The sequence below is a fragment of the Sus scrofa genome, chromosome X, assembly GCF_000003025.6.
Source record: "Sus scrofa isolate TJ Tabasco breed Duroc chromosome X, Sscrofa11.1, whole genome shotgun sequence".
NCBI lineage: Eukaryota > Metazoa > Chordata > Mammalia > Artiodactyla > Suidae > Sus > Sus scrofa.
Genome location: NC_010461.5, coordinates 28,511,257 through 28,526,654, shown reverse-complemented (window position 1 = coordinate 28,526,654; position 15,398 = coordinate 28,511,257). Strand labels below are relative to the sequence as shown.

At 35.2% G+C, this 15,398-nt stretch overlaps 1 protein-coding gene across 16 annotated transcripts in view; it reads left to right on the top strand.

The window, feature by feature from the left end:
* The window catches only part of DMD (dystrophin), a 2,622,506-nt gene that overhangs the window by 1,124,074 nt on the left and 1,483,034 nt on the right, over window positions 1-15,398 (top strand). For 14 of the 16 annotated variants that reach the window (XM_021079543.1, XM_021079551.1, XM_021079550.1 and 11 more), the window contains 1 exon segment: window positions 1,055-1,178. In XM_021079543.1, the coding sequence (XP_020935202.1) occupies window positions 1,055-1,178 (124 nt within the window). 16 annotated transcript variants of the gene reach the window in all.

Below are 15,398 nucleotides of genomic sequence, written 5' to 3'. Positions count from 1 at the left end.
TGATAATATCTATAGGTTCTTTCTCAAGAAAAATGTATGCACATTCAGAATTATGCCTGGAATTTCAAGTGATTCATAGACATCTCCACCCCTGCAACTCATCTCTGGCTCCCCCAAAATCTCTGGTTTAACTAGACATGAATCACTTAGAGTTGATAGTTTATTCCCATTATCTTTGTATATCTCTGCAATAAAAGAATGTTTGAGACTAACAGTATAGGAGATCACATAACTATTGCAGCATTTGTTATCCACCTCAAAATTTAATGGCTTGAAATAGCTATTTATCATATCTCACAATTCTGCAATGTGGGCAGGATTCTGTGGGCAAGCCTGTGGCTCTAAGTGGAGTCAGCTGGAGCACTCACTTGGTTGTATTCAGCTGGTGTTTGATTGGGGTCAGAAGGTCAAAGAAGGTTTTATTTGCTTGCCTGGTGCAGCATGTTCTTTACGTGGTCTCTCTACCTGGCAAGACCGAGCGTCCTTAAAGCACTTTAGGGTCATTGGAATTCTGTAACAGTTGCCTTCTCAGAATGTGAAGAAGACCAGATCCAAGGTGCAAGCACTTATCAAGCTCATGCTTGTGTTATACTTACTAATTGGCTACAACAAATCACGTGGCTAAATGCAGTGTCAATATGGTTGGATATGGTGCTACAGCCGTGAGTTTCGGAGGTATGGTTTAACGGGAGCTACCAGCAGGATTTTTTTGTTTGCTGTAAATAGGTTCCAAAAAGAGGGTTATCTTTTGAAAGTACTGATTTTTCAATCAGTGCAAACATTCAAGCAAGGGCTGAAGAATAGCTTATAGGAGAAGGCATTGCTACATTGAGATGAATAATATGACCTCCGTGATCATAAGACTAGATCAAAACTGACTCCAAATTTTGAGGCAACTTGACTAGGGAAATAGTAGTGCTATTAATGGTAATAGAGGCATCAGGCAGGAGTCTCAGATTGGGAGAAAAATGGTAAATGTAGATAGATTGCTTTTTTTTTCCATACAGAAGAAAGAGATAATCAAGAAATAATGACTCATTCTTTTCTTTCTTAGGTTGGATGTCGATATAACTGAACTTCACAGTTGGATTACTCGTTCAGAAGCTGTGTTACAGAGTCCTGAATTTGCAATCTATCGAAAGGAAGGCAACTTCTCAGATCTTAAAGAAAAAGTCAATGTAGGTTATCCATTACTTTTTATTTATTTTTCTAAGTTTTGCTGCTTGTAAACTCTGTGCTCTGAACTCTGATTCTATTAGCATTGAAAAGATTAAAGCAGTATATAATGCCTTTAAATATATGTTTAAAATATATTCAACACTTCAAGAAGAATTAAAGTTTTGCTTAGACTAATCTTTTTTGATTCTTCTGTGATGACCAGGAATGCTTTTCATAAGCCTTCTTTAACTTTTATATTGTTTATGGAGTTCCTGTCATGGCACAGTGGAAATGAATCCAACTGTGAACCATGAGGATGTGGGTTTGATTTCTGGCCTTGCTCAGTTGGTTAAGGGTCTGGCATTGCCGTGAGCTGTGGTGTAGGTCGCAGATGTGGCTTGGATCCTGTGTTGCTATGGCTGTGGTGTAGGCTGGTGGCTACAGCTCCGATTGGACCCCTAGCCTGGGAACCTCCATATGCTGCGAGTGCGGCCCCAAAAAGCAAAAAAAAAAAAAAAAACACTTTTATATTGTTTAGCTATAAACCAACGATTTTTTAAAACACATTCATTTGATTTCCCTTTGTTTATTGTTCTTTCACCTCAATGCTAGGATTTTAGCAAGCCTGCAGAATAGAATTTTCTAAAATAGATCCAAAACTTAGAAATGCTATACTTAAGACCTTGTTCGTGATCTTACTATCATCAAAAAGTTATATTTTATAGTCATTAATAATTGTCATAAATTATAACATATTTGCATTTTCTAGATATTTATGTATTTATTACATTACCATAACTAAAAGATGGCCTTTTTCAATATATATTTATGTTAAGAGGTGGATTACTGTTTTTATTCCCTACTGAGACATTATAGTTTTGTCCTTCACAATTGTTTTTTTTTTTTAATTAATAGGAGATGTTTCATCTTCAGGGACATTATCAACACTTTGATTTTTTGACCGACACTATGAACACCCAGTTTTGGTATATAATTGGTAGTAGTTTGTGAGGGAATTTCTAACAGGCATAGTAAATATTCCAGTGGGCAGGCTGAACAAACACTATGTTAAATAATTTTAGCTATAGGAAGATCGTGTGTGGATTAACTCTGCTTTATCTTTCAAGCATTTGATTTCATGAGTTACAAATGTTAGATTTTTAACAATAAAACACTCCTACAAATACAAGGTAATACTTGCTGGAACTTTTGGAGAATAAGAAAAGATCTTATAGGACAAAATAATCTGTTTTTTTAGCTTGCTTGAGGGGGAGAGATAATTTCATCAGCATTTCTCAGAGTTGACTATAAATGAGAAAATTATTTTAAATTTATTAGCTTTCTATAATTTTTGTTATCAGCTTAATAATGGACTATTATAAATAGTTTTAGGAAAATAGAATTAGGATTATACTGTTAATATTTTAGTTTTAAAATGAAATTGAAGAATAATGTATATAGTAGAAAATAGCAAAATGTCTTACTTCAGAGTATACTTATTTGAAATTAGATTCTTTTTATAATTTTTGAGGGAAATTCTACAAGTAGAAAATTCCTTAGACAAGATGTTCTCTTATGTTTCAGAGTTCATGTAACACATTAGACCACTGAAAGAATGAATCACCTGGGGCAGACATTTTATTAGCTAATTAAAAATTTTATCTGTCTAAAAAGCTTATCTGTTTGCCATACTATCTCTATATCTTAAAATAGCCTTGATCAAGCAGGGAAATTGAGTTCTAGCATTTCAACAATATAATTTCAGAAAATTTCTGTTATATGGTTACTTAGAAGCAATTTGCTTTTAATCAGTAGCATCAGCAATGACAGACTGAAAGTGCTAAAACAATGTACAATATTGTATGAGCGCTTTTTTCTGATGCTTCGTGAGTCACCTTTATCAACGTCTACTCTCATTTTCTGAAATAACAATGTCATTCTTAATTGCCTACTAAAATAGGACATGAAATGATTTACCTAGACATTTCCTTCAGGGTAAATATAATGTATATGTATTAAAAATCCTTGAGAGGAATGCATAGTAATGATGATGTATATGCACTTTAGGAATACATTAATTATCTTGCTTCTTCACTTGTCAGTTTATATAGGTTATTTTGAACACTTGGGGGGCCTGTTTCATGGACTTGAGTGGTATTAATTCATTTTTAGGCATCCATTAAAGTGCCTAAATATTACCCCTCTTTTTTTCTTGAAGTAATAAATGAATGAAGGAATCAAGTGCTTTCAGCTAATTAGAAGATCCCAGGACATAACTTCAGTTTCATATACTTTTAAATCTAACATAATTTTCCTTCTCTTTTAACCATGGATATTATCCGTATAATTAAAATAAATTTATTTAAAAGTTGAGTGCTAGGGGACATTTTTTCTCAAAATGTGATTCCTGAACAACCAATATTGTCATCATCTGTGAGCTTGTTAGAGATGTAGGATTTCAGACCTAATAAATCAGTTTGCATTTAAACAAGATCTACAGGTGATTCCTATGTACATAAAGGTTTGATTCTCAGTAGAGACTTGACCAGACTCTTAGATATTCCTCCTCTCATTCTGTTAGTATTGCCACAGTACAGAATTTCCAGCTGAATTACCTGGAATTGTTACTCAATTCCTTAAATTGAGCACATGGTAATATAAGTTAGTAATTAAAAAACCAAAACAACCTCTTCTTACCACAAGCTGATTTTTACACCTGTACAATGTTCTCCTGAAAGCCTTCCTACTAGCTGTTAAGGTCAGCAGGCCCTGGGCTCTTTCTGAGGTTTATACTTGTTGACACCCACACCAAATCAATGCTTTACCAAGTTATGTTGGAAATCTCCAAGCCAATTAATTCTACATTTTCCTTATCGGTAATATCTGTGTCTCCCACAGAGAATACAGGAATTTCTATTCACCTGTCCTTTCTAGTATCTTGTTCTCTCTGCTCTTCTATGCTCTCTTTCCTCTGCCTCACTTCCTCTTCATGCTTTCTCATACTCAGGCACTGTGCTCTCTGAAACTCTTCTCCCAAAACAAACTTTCGGTCCTGTATATCCATCCTGTTCATATGTGGAAACTACTTTTACCCTTAAGATCACCACTAAGACTAATGACACAACTCCCCAACTCCTTTAGAACTGGTATTTTACTCAGCCCCATTATCATTTCCAGAGGTGCTGCTCCTATGTAAAATTGTCTTTTCCCTTGTGTTTCATGCCAAGTGGCTGTCATTCACCAATTTATTTTATTGTTTTCTCATTGAAGATTTTGCCACCTGATTAACAATCTTCTCCGCTCAAGTGTGCCTTCATCCTTAAAATCTGAGCCCATGTGAGCTGTCTTTCTGTCTTCAAATGCTTCTCTTTCCCTCATCTCAAATCGCCTACCTTTTTCATAACTATGCTGTAGATGTTTCAGTCAGACATTATGCCATTGCTGAAATACTACATTTTAACAGATTTATCAGTACTTCTTAACTAATATTTCCATGCTTCCATAGTAAATTTTCTCCATTTTTCTTAATGATTATTTCAAGTTTTTATGAGTCTCTTAATCTTTTATCCACCCTTTATAGTAGTAGGTGACTTTCCCTCCTACTGTAGTTAAAATAGTATCTTTAAATTAAGTGCATTTTTGCTAATGGCCTCTTTGTTTCCCCATGCCTTGGTGGAAGAGACTGTGCTTTGGCTAGTTAAGGCTAATCTCCGTGTGTGCGTGTGTGTGTGTGTGTGTGTGTGTGTGTGTGTGTGTGTTGAGGGGGGTGTGTTCAACATCTTCACTGTCTGTGTCCTCAGCAACCTTCTTCCATTCAGCCACATATCCATATGTTCAATTTCTCCCTGTTTTCTGGGTCTTTTTCATCAACCTCTAAACAGGATGTTTTTTTTTTCATCTTTGAGAAAAACTTTCTCTCCTATAAACACACATAAGAATATTTTTGTGCCTTATTTTCTTAACATCTCTGTAGGACTAGACCCTGCTAACCTCTTTGTTCTTCATGAAATTCTTTTCTCTTGTGGTTTATGGGATACCGCTATCTACTGCTTACCTTTTTTTTTTTTTTACATTTTTCCCATTTATTACATCTTGTTTTTCCTCTAACATTGAAGTTCTCCACAGTTCCTCCTTTGTTTTTCTTTTGTAGATTATACTCATTACTTTCCATTTAAATAGCATCTATTTTGTCATGACCCCCAAATGTGTACATTTATCTCATGTTTCTCCCTTCCAGTCCAATATATCTAGATGCTTGCTAGATATATTTAATTGAATATTTGCCTGAAAACTTAAAATTCTAATCTGTCCCCAGCCCTATTTATTCTTTATTTTTCCTTTTCCTTTTCCAGCAGCCTAATCCAGAAACCTAAAAGCTAACTGGGTCATCTGGATTTTTTTCTACCTTTTCATAAGTCTACCCTTTGACAAGTTCAATTAATCTTGTTCCCTTAACAGCTTTTGAAACTGTCCAATTCTCTCTATTCCCATCACCACAACCCTGATTAAAGCTAATATCATGGCTTACTTCAGTTTAAAATGACAATCCCTAGTTGGTCTTTACTGCCACTAATGTTATATTCCTTTAGAAGCTTTCACATCACTTCTGCCAAAGTGGACTTATTAAAACATAGGTAGTATCCTGTTATACTTCTGTTTATATTCATTTGAGAAAGAAAAAGAAACAGCCAGTGAGACCCAGGAGCTGGCTTGGCACCAGAGTTAGGCCTGGGTGATGTTGTACCAGTGCTTGGCAGACAGTCTGTAATGTTCTCATGCTGAATATGATGTATAGTTCAGAATGTCAGCATCACACAAGACCACTCCAGGATCACAACAAAGCATGACCATTGTATAATAATGTCTCTATACAGTAAAATAATAATATTGTCCAAACCACCCCAAATAACCAAATATCCTTGTCTACATTAATATAACAGACTATGCTCCTTTGCTAATCATGGCTTTAGTTTCTCTATATTCTTCCTGCCATCTGAATAAGAAAATTTAAGGTTTTCTTTCTCAACCACAGAATTTCCCTCCCTTCTTTACAGAATCTAATTAAAAAAAGTCTTGCTTCCTTGAGCACTCCTATCACTTTACAAAAGCCAAAACCCTATAAACTATTTATAACATCCTCTTAGAGACATAGTCCCATAGTTCCCTATTAAGCCATGTTTCTTGTTGCAACAAGTATATCAATTTAACTTTGTTAATCTACAGACATGTTCCTGGTGACCTTTGCCTGAAAGACATTCACAACATTAGTCTTCCCTGTTGTCTTTATAAAGACCACCATGACCTAATTCCTATTTACTTAACCAAATTGGTTTCTGGCCATTGTTGCATTGACTCAGTTATTAGTTTCTAGAAATTAGGGACTGGAACTTAATCTCTTTGGGTTTTGGTTTTTTGGTTTGTTTTGATTTGGCTTCATTTGGTTTTGGTATCCCAGTACCTAATAGAGTGCCTGGTAGTTAACCCAGTTAATGTTTGATTATATGAGTAAGTGATTTTTTTTTCAGTTCTGCAGGTATATTTTAAGTCAGGCTCTGCTAGCAATGTGAAGGATGTAACCACTGAATAAACATTTGAGTGAATAAATTACTTTTCCTGTCAAAGGGCAAAACTTCGTTATAGAATGTTGTGAATAGATAATTAATTGCTTCTAAAGTCAGGGTAGGACTCGGACTCTGGGGAATGTGGAACTTAACTTTCATATTAATTAGAGAAGATATCATCAAAGAAGGAGGCTTTTAAGATATGCCAGTAAAGAAGGAGGACAAGAAGTCATAAGTGTTTTTAATCAACTTATTAAGGAATTAGTAAACTTCTCTTTTCTATATACTTTGCTTGAACTTACTTTAATTATGTTTGTTTTTTCTTTATAATACAACTAAATTGCCTTTCTAAATCAACTATCTTATTTTTTGACATAATTTATATATAATGTTATACTAATTTCAGGTTTCTAACAGTTATTTGAATTGTTTTTCATTTTGCACTTGAAGTTATACATTTTAAAATTCATAATTTCTTCATGATATCTAAAAATTTTCATGAGCCCATGATATATTTGAAAGGGAAAAATACATTCCTCATGAAATGGCTCAATGATGCCTTTTCTTAGCTTCTATATTCTTCACTTTAAGTTAGGTATACTGGATACTTTAGAATGAGTAGTAGCTTTTATGCATATGATCATATATTGATTACATAATGAGTATTTAACATTTTCTGAGAAAAAATAATTTCAAATTCTACTATATAATAGTTTTATAATTTAAATGTTATATGCATACATATATACACATAGACATATATATGATAAACAGATATATAGGGAAATAGGCACTGTTATATAGGGAACTAGGCACACATACATAAAAACTGGATGAGTCTCTTGAGGAAGAAAAAATGGAGAAAAAACATGATGTCAAGGACAGAGATGTTTTCATGAACAAGGTAATTTTAAAGAGGTGGTTTCAGTAATCACTACTTAGTGTTATAGGAAGTAATATACCTAGGAACAAGAACAGTGGAGCCTTTCATGAAAGGACTTTCTGTGTAGTAGTAAGGGCTAAAATCTAATGATAGATATTTGGATTAACATTGAGGGTGTATATTTTGGAGATTAAGCCTTTGTTGGCTGCATCATTTGCAAAGATTTTCTCCCATTCTGTGGGTTGTCTTTTCATTTTTTTAAATGATTTCCTTTGCTGTGCAAAAGCTTTTGAGTTTAATTATGTCCCACTCATCTATTTTTGTCTTTATTTTCATTATTCAAGGAGGTGGATCAAAGAAGATATTGATGTGAATTATGTCAAAGACTGTTCTATGTTTTCCTCTAGGAGTTTTGTAGTATCTGACCTTACACTTAGGTCTTTAATCCATTTTGAGTTTATTTTTGTATATGGGGTTAGAGAATGTTCTAATTTCATTATTTTGCATGCAGTTGCCCAGTTTTACCACCACCACTTATTGAAGAGACTATCCTCCACTGTATGTTCTTGCCTCCTTTGTCATAGATTAGTGGACCATAGATAGGTGCTTGGATTTATTTCTGTGTTCTGTTCCATTGATCCATATTTCTGTTTTTGTGCAGTACCATACTGTTTTGATGAAAGTAGCTTTGTAGTATAGCCTGAAGTCAGGGAGCCTGATTGCTCCAGTTCTGCTTTTCTTGTCCAAAATTGCTTTGGCTATTTGGGGTCTTTCGTATTTCCATACACATTTTAAAATATTTTGTTCTAGTTCTGTAAAGAATGTCATGGTAATTTGATAGGGATTGAATTGAATCTGTAGATTGTGTTAGGTAGCATTGACATTTTGTCTATTATATTGATTCTTCCAATCCAAGAGCATGGTATATCTTTCCATCAATTTGTGTCATCTTCAATTTCTTTCATCAGTGTCTTATAGTTTTCAGAGTACAGCTCTTTTGTCTCTTTAGGTAGATTTACTTCTAGATATTTTATTCTTTTTGATGTGGTGGTAAATGGGATGGTTTGCCTAATTTCTCTTTATGATCTTTCATCGTTAGTATATAGGAATGCAATCAACTTCTGTGTATTAATTTTGTATCCCATAACTTTACCAAATTTATTGATGAGCTCTCACTGTTTTTTGGTAGTGTCTTTAGGATTTTCTAAGTATAGTATCATGTCATCTTCAAACAGTGATAGTTTTACTTATTCTTTTCCAATTTGGATTCCCTTTATTTCTTTTCCTTCTCTGACTGCCATGGCTAGGGCTTCCAAAACTATTTTGAATAACACTGATGAAAGTGGACATCCTTGTCCTGTTCCTGATCTTAGTGGAAATGCTTCCAATTTTTTTACCACTGAAAATGATGTTAGCTGTGGGCTTGCCATAAATGGATTTTATTATATTGAGGTGGTTCACCTCTCTGCCCACTTTCTGGAGAATTTTATCAACAATAGGTGTTGAATTTTTTCAAAAGCTTTTTCTGAATCTATTGAGATGATCATATGGTTTTTATTTTTCACTTTGTTGTGGTGTATCACACTTACTGATTTGCAGATATTGAAGAATCCTTGCATCCCTGGGATAAATCCTACTTGATCATGGTGTATGATATATTAAATATATATTTGGATGTGGTTAGCTAATATTTTTACATCTATATTCATCAGCGATATTGGCCTGTAATTTCCTTTTTTTTTGTGGTATCTTTGTCTAGATTTGGTATCAGGGAGATAGAACAGGGTAGGGAGTGTTCCTTCCTCTACAATTATTGGGAACAGTTTCAGAAGAAGAGGAATTAACTCTTCTCTGAATGTTTGATACAATTCAGCTATGAAGCCATCAGGTCCTACACTTTGGTTTTTTGGAACTTATTAAATCACATTTTCAATTTCAGTGCTTGTGACTATTTTATTCCTATTTTCTATTTCTTCCTGATTCAGTCTTGGTCGGTTGTACCTTTGGAAGAATTTGTTCATTTCTCCTAGCTTGTCCATTTTATTGGCATACGGTTGATCATAATAGCCTCTCATGATGCTTTGTATTTCTATAATGTCAGCTTTATCTCTCCTTTGTCACTTTTAAATTTATCAAATTCAACCCTCTTCTTTTTATCTTGTTGATCTTTTCAAAGAACCACCTTTGATTTCATTGATCTTCTCAATTGTTTTCTTTGACTTCATGTTATTAATTTCTGCTCTTTATGATTTTTTTTAAATTTTATTTATTTATTTATTTTTCTGCTGTATAGCATGGGGACCAAGTAACACATACATGTATACATAATTTTTTCTCCCATTGTTGTGTAGCGATGTAAGTATCTAGACATAGTTCTCAATGCTACACAGCAGGATCTCATTGTAAATCTATTCCAAGAGCAATAGTTTTCATCCGTTAACCCCAAGCTCCTGATGGTTGCCAATCCCTCCCTCCCTCTCCCCCAGGAAGCCACACGTCTATTCTCCAAGTCTACGATTTTCCTTCATTTGTACTGTATATTAGATTCCAGTTATAAGTGATTTCATATGGTATTTATCTTTCTCTTCCTGACATATTTCACTCAGTATGAGAGTCTCTAGTTCCAGTCATGTTGCTGCAAATGGCATTATGTCATTCTTTTTGATGTCTGAATAGTATTCCATTGTGTATATATACCACTTCTTCCTAATCTGTTTGTCTGTCGATGGACATTTGGGTTGATTCCAGCTCTTGGCTAGTGTGAATAGAGCTGCAATAAACATATGGGCGCATGTGTCATTTTGAAGGAAAGTTTTGTCGGGATATATGTCCAAGAGTGGGATTGCTGGGTCATATGGTAGTTCTATGTATAGATTTATAAGGTACCTCCATACTATTCTCCATAGGGGATGGACCATCTTATATTCCCACTAATGGTGCAGGAGGATTCCCTTCTCTTCACACCCCTTCCAGCATTTGCTTTTGGTGGACTTATTAATGATGGCCATTCTGACTGGTGTGAAGTGGTATCTCATGGTAGTTTTGATGTGCATTTCTCTAGTAATCACGGATGTTGAGCCTTTTTTCATGTGCTTGTTGGCCATCTGTATATCTTCTTTGGAGAACTGTCTATTCAAGTCTTTTGCTCATTTTTCAATTGGGTGGATGGCTTTTTTGCTGTTGAGTTATATGAGTTGCTTGTATATCCTAGAGATTAAGCCCTTGTCGGTTGCATCATTTGAAACTATTTTCTCCCATTCTGTAAGTTGTCTTTTTGTTTTCTTTGTGGTTTCCTTTACTGTGCAAAAGCTTGTCAGTTTGATTAGGTCCCATGGGTTTATTTTTGCTTTTATTTCTGCTGTCTTGGGAGACTGACCTGAGAAAATATTCATGAGGTTGCTGTCAGAGAATGCTTTGCCTATGTTCTCTTCCAGCAGTTTGATGGTGTCTTGTCTTATGTTTAGGTCTTTCAGCCATTTTGAGTTCACTTTTGTGCATGGTGTGAGGGTGTGTTCTAGTTTCATTGCTTTGCATGCAGCTGTCCAGGTTTCCCAGCAATGCTTGCTGAAAAGACTTTCTTTTTCCCATGTTATGTTCTTGCCTCCCTTGTCAAAGATTAATTGACCGTAAGTGTCAGGGTTTATTTCCGGGTTCTCTATTCAGTTCCATTGATCTGTCTGTCTGTTTTGATACCAGTACCACACTGTTTTGATGACTGTGGCTTTGTAATATTGCTTGAAGTCTGGAGGAGTTATGCCTCCTGCTTGGTTTTTGTTTCTCAGGATTGCTTTGGCGATTCTGGGTCTTTTGTGGTTCCATATAAATGTTTGGATTGTTTGGTTGTAGTTCTGTGAAAAATGTCATGGGTAATTTGATAGGGATTGCATTGAAGCTGTAGATTGCTTTGGGTAGTATGGCCATTTTTACAATATTGATTTTTCTAACCCAGGAGCATGGAATATCTTTCCATTTCTTTACATCTTCCTTACTTTCCTTGATGAATGTTTTATAGTTCTTGGCATATAAGTCTTTTACCTCCTTGGTCAGGTGTAGTCCCAGGTATTTGATTTTTTGGGGTGCAATTTTAAAAGGAATTGTATTTTTGTATTCCTTTTCTAATATTTCATTGCTGGTATACAGAAATGCGACTGACTGCTGAATGTTGATCTTATATCCTGCTACTTTGCTGAAGTAATTGTTCAGTCGAAGTAGTTTTTGGGTTGAGTCCTTAGGGTTTTCTATGTATAGTATCATGTCATCTGCACACAGTGACAGTTTTATCTCTTCTCTTCCTATATGGATGCCTTTTATTTATTTATTTTTTTTGTCTAATTGCTGTGGCTAGGACTTCCAAAACTATGTTGAAGAGCAGTGGTGGGAGTGGGCATCCCTGTCTTGTTCCAGATTTGAGTGGGAAGGCTTTCAATTTTTCTCCATTGTGTATTATATTTGCTGTGGGTTTGTCATAAATGGCTTTGATTATGTTCAGGAATATTCCCTCTATACCCACTTTGGTGAGGGTTTTTTTTTTTTTTTTTTTGTCTTTTTGCTATTTCTTTGGGCCGCTCCCGTGGCATATAGAGGTTCTCAGCCTAGGGGTCGAATCGGAGCTGGAGCCACTGGCCTATGCCAGAGCCACAGCAATGCGGGATCCGAGCCGCGTCTGCAACCTACACCACAGCTCATGGCAACGCCGGATCGTTAACCCACTGAGCAAGGGCAGGGACCGAACTCACAACCTCATGGTTCCTAGTCGGATTCGTTAACCACTGCGCCACGACGGGAACTCCAAGGCGAGGGTCTTGATCATAAATGGATGTTGGACTTTGTCAAATGCTTTTTCTGCATCTATTGAGATGATCATATGATTTTTAACTTTTTTTTTGTTAATGTGGTGTATGATGCTGATTGATTTGCATGTGTTGAACTCTCCTTGTGATCCTGGGATGAACCCATCCTGGTCATGGTGTATGATTTTTCTGATATGTTGTTGGATTCGGTTGGCTAAGGTTTTGTTGAGAATTTTTGCATCTATATTCATCAATGATATTGGGCGATAGTTTTCTTTTTTGGTGGTATCTCTGGTTTTGGAATTAGGGTTATGGTGGCATCACAGAATGTCTTTGGGAGTATTCCTTCTTCTTCAATCTTTTGAAAGAGTTTAAGGAGGATGGGCACCAGATCCTTTGTGTATGTTTGGTAGAATTCACCTATGAAGCCATCTGGTCCTGGACTTTTATTTGTAGGGAGTGTTTTTATGACATATTCAATTTCATTTCTAGTGATTGTTTTGTTCAGTTGGTCTGTTTCTGTTTGATTCAGTTTTGGCAGGCTGTAAGATTCTAGAAAATTGTCCATTTCTTCCAGATTGTCAAATTTGTTGCCGTATAGTTTTTCATAGTATTCTCTTATGGTTTTTTGTATTTCTGCAGTATCTGTTGTGATTTCTCCTTCTTCATTTATAATTTTGGTTATTTGGGTTCTTTCTCTCCTCTTTTTAGTGAGTCTGGCCAGGGGTTTGTCAATTTTGTTTACCTTTTCAAAGAACCAGCTCTTGGTTTTATTAATATTCTCTATTGTTTTTTGAGTCTCTATTTTATTGATTTCTTCTTTGATCTTTATAATTTCCTTCCTTCTGCTGACTTTAGGTCTTTTTTGTTCTTCTTTTTCTAATTCATTTAGGTGGTGGGTTAAGTTGTCAATTTGAGATCTGTCTTCCTTTTTGACGAAAGCCTGTATTGCTATGAATTTCTCTCTGAGCACTGCTTTTGTAGCATCCCATAGATTTTGAGAGATTGTATCTTCATTATCATTTGTTTCAAGGTATTTTTTAATTTCCTTCTTGATTTCCTCATTGGCCAATTGGTTTTTTAGTAGCATGTTGTTTAGTCTCCACGTATAGGTTTTTTCTCTTTCCTTTCCCCATGGTTGGTTTCTAATTACATGGCATTGTGGTCAGAGAAGATACTTGAGATAATTTCTATGCTCCTAAATTTGTTGAGGTTAGCTTTGTGTCCCAATATGTGGTCGATTCTTGAGAATGTTCCATGAGCATTTGAGAAGAATGTGCATTCTGATTTTTTTGGACGTAGTGTCCTGAAGATTTCAATTAAGTCTAACTTTTCTATTGTTTCCTTTAGGATCTCTGTTGCCTTATTGGTTTTCTGTCTAGAGGATCTGTCCATTGATGTGACTGAGGTGTTCAAGTCTCCTACTATGATTGTATATCCTCAATATCTCCCTTTATGTCTGTTAGTATTTGTTGTATGTATCTGGGTGCTCCTATATTTGGGGCATATATGTTGACTATAGTAATATCCTCTCCTTGGATGGATCCCTTAATCATTAAGTAGTGTCTTTCTTTGTCTTTCTTTATGTCTTTTGTTTTAAAGTCTATTTTGTCTGATATGAGTATTGCAACTCCCGCTTTTCTGTCATGACTATTGGCATGAAATATTTTTACCCACCCTTTCACTTTCAATCTATATGTATCCTTTGTCCTAAGGTGAGTTTCTTGTAGGCAGCATATTGAAGCTTTTTGCCTTTTTATCCACTCAGCCACTCTGTGTCTTTTGATTGGGGCATTCATTCCATTGACATTTAAGGTGATAATTGATAGATGATTATTTATTGCCATTTTGAACCTCGTGTTCCAGTTGATTCTATGGTTCTCCATTCTTTCTTTATTCCTTTCTTTTTTTTTTTTTTTTTGTTGGATGGTCTCCTGTTATCTGCTTGAGTGGTTTTTTTTTTTCATTTTTTGCAAATGCAATATTTGGTTTTGGCTTGCGGTTGCCCTGTTTTTTAAGTATGCTAACCCCTTCCTATAATTGTGTGTTTTAGCCTGATGGTCCTGTAAGTTCAAACACTTCATTATTATATTAAAATTAAGAAGAGAAACATACAAACTAACAAACAAAAAGGGTTATTTATTTCCTAACATCCCTTGCCCACATTTTATGGTTTTGATGACTCTTTTTTATTTTTTTCTTTTTAATTTTATTTTGTTTGAAGCATGTTCATGATTAAATCTGTATGCTGGCTTATTTGAGTGACTGCTCTCTGATTGTGGTTTCTTCAGTCCTAGTTCTTCCTCTTGTTCTTTTTTTTTTCTTTTCTTTTTTCTTCCCTTTCCTTCCTTTCTTTTTGGTTTAGAGAAGCCCTTTCAGTATTTCTTTTAGCCTGGGTTTTGTGTTGCTGTATTCTTTTAGTTTTTGTTTGTTGGAAAAAATTTTTATTTCCCCTTCTATTTTAAATGATATTTTTGCTGGATAGAGTATTCTAGGTTGCATATTTTTTCCTTTTAGCACTTTAAATATCTCTTGCCATTCCCTCCTGGCCTGTAGTGTTTCTGTGGAGAAATCAGATGATAAGCTTATGGGGGTTCCCTTGTAGGAAACATTCTGCTTTTCTCTTGCTGCCTTTAGGATCCTCTCTTTATCACTAACTTTTGCCATTTTTATTATGATGTGTCTTGCTGTGGGTCTATTTGGGTTCAACTTGTTTGGGGCCCTCTGTGCTTCCTGTATCTTGAACTCAGTATCCTTTAGGTTTTGGAAGTTTCCAGCGATAATTTCTTCAAATATATTTTCCATTCCCTTATCTTTTTCTACTCCTTCTGGAATTCCTATTATGCGTAGATTGGCCCGCTTTATATTATCACATAGGTCTCTTATATTGCTTTCCAGTTTTTTGATTTGGTTTTCTGTCTGCTGACCTGATTGGGTGATTTCCATTATTCTATCTTCCATATCACTGATTCATTCTTCTGCATTATTCATTCTGGATTTTACTGC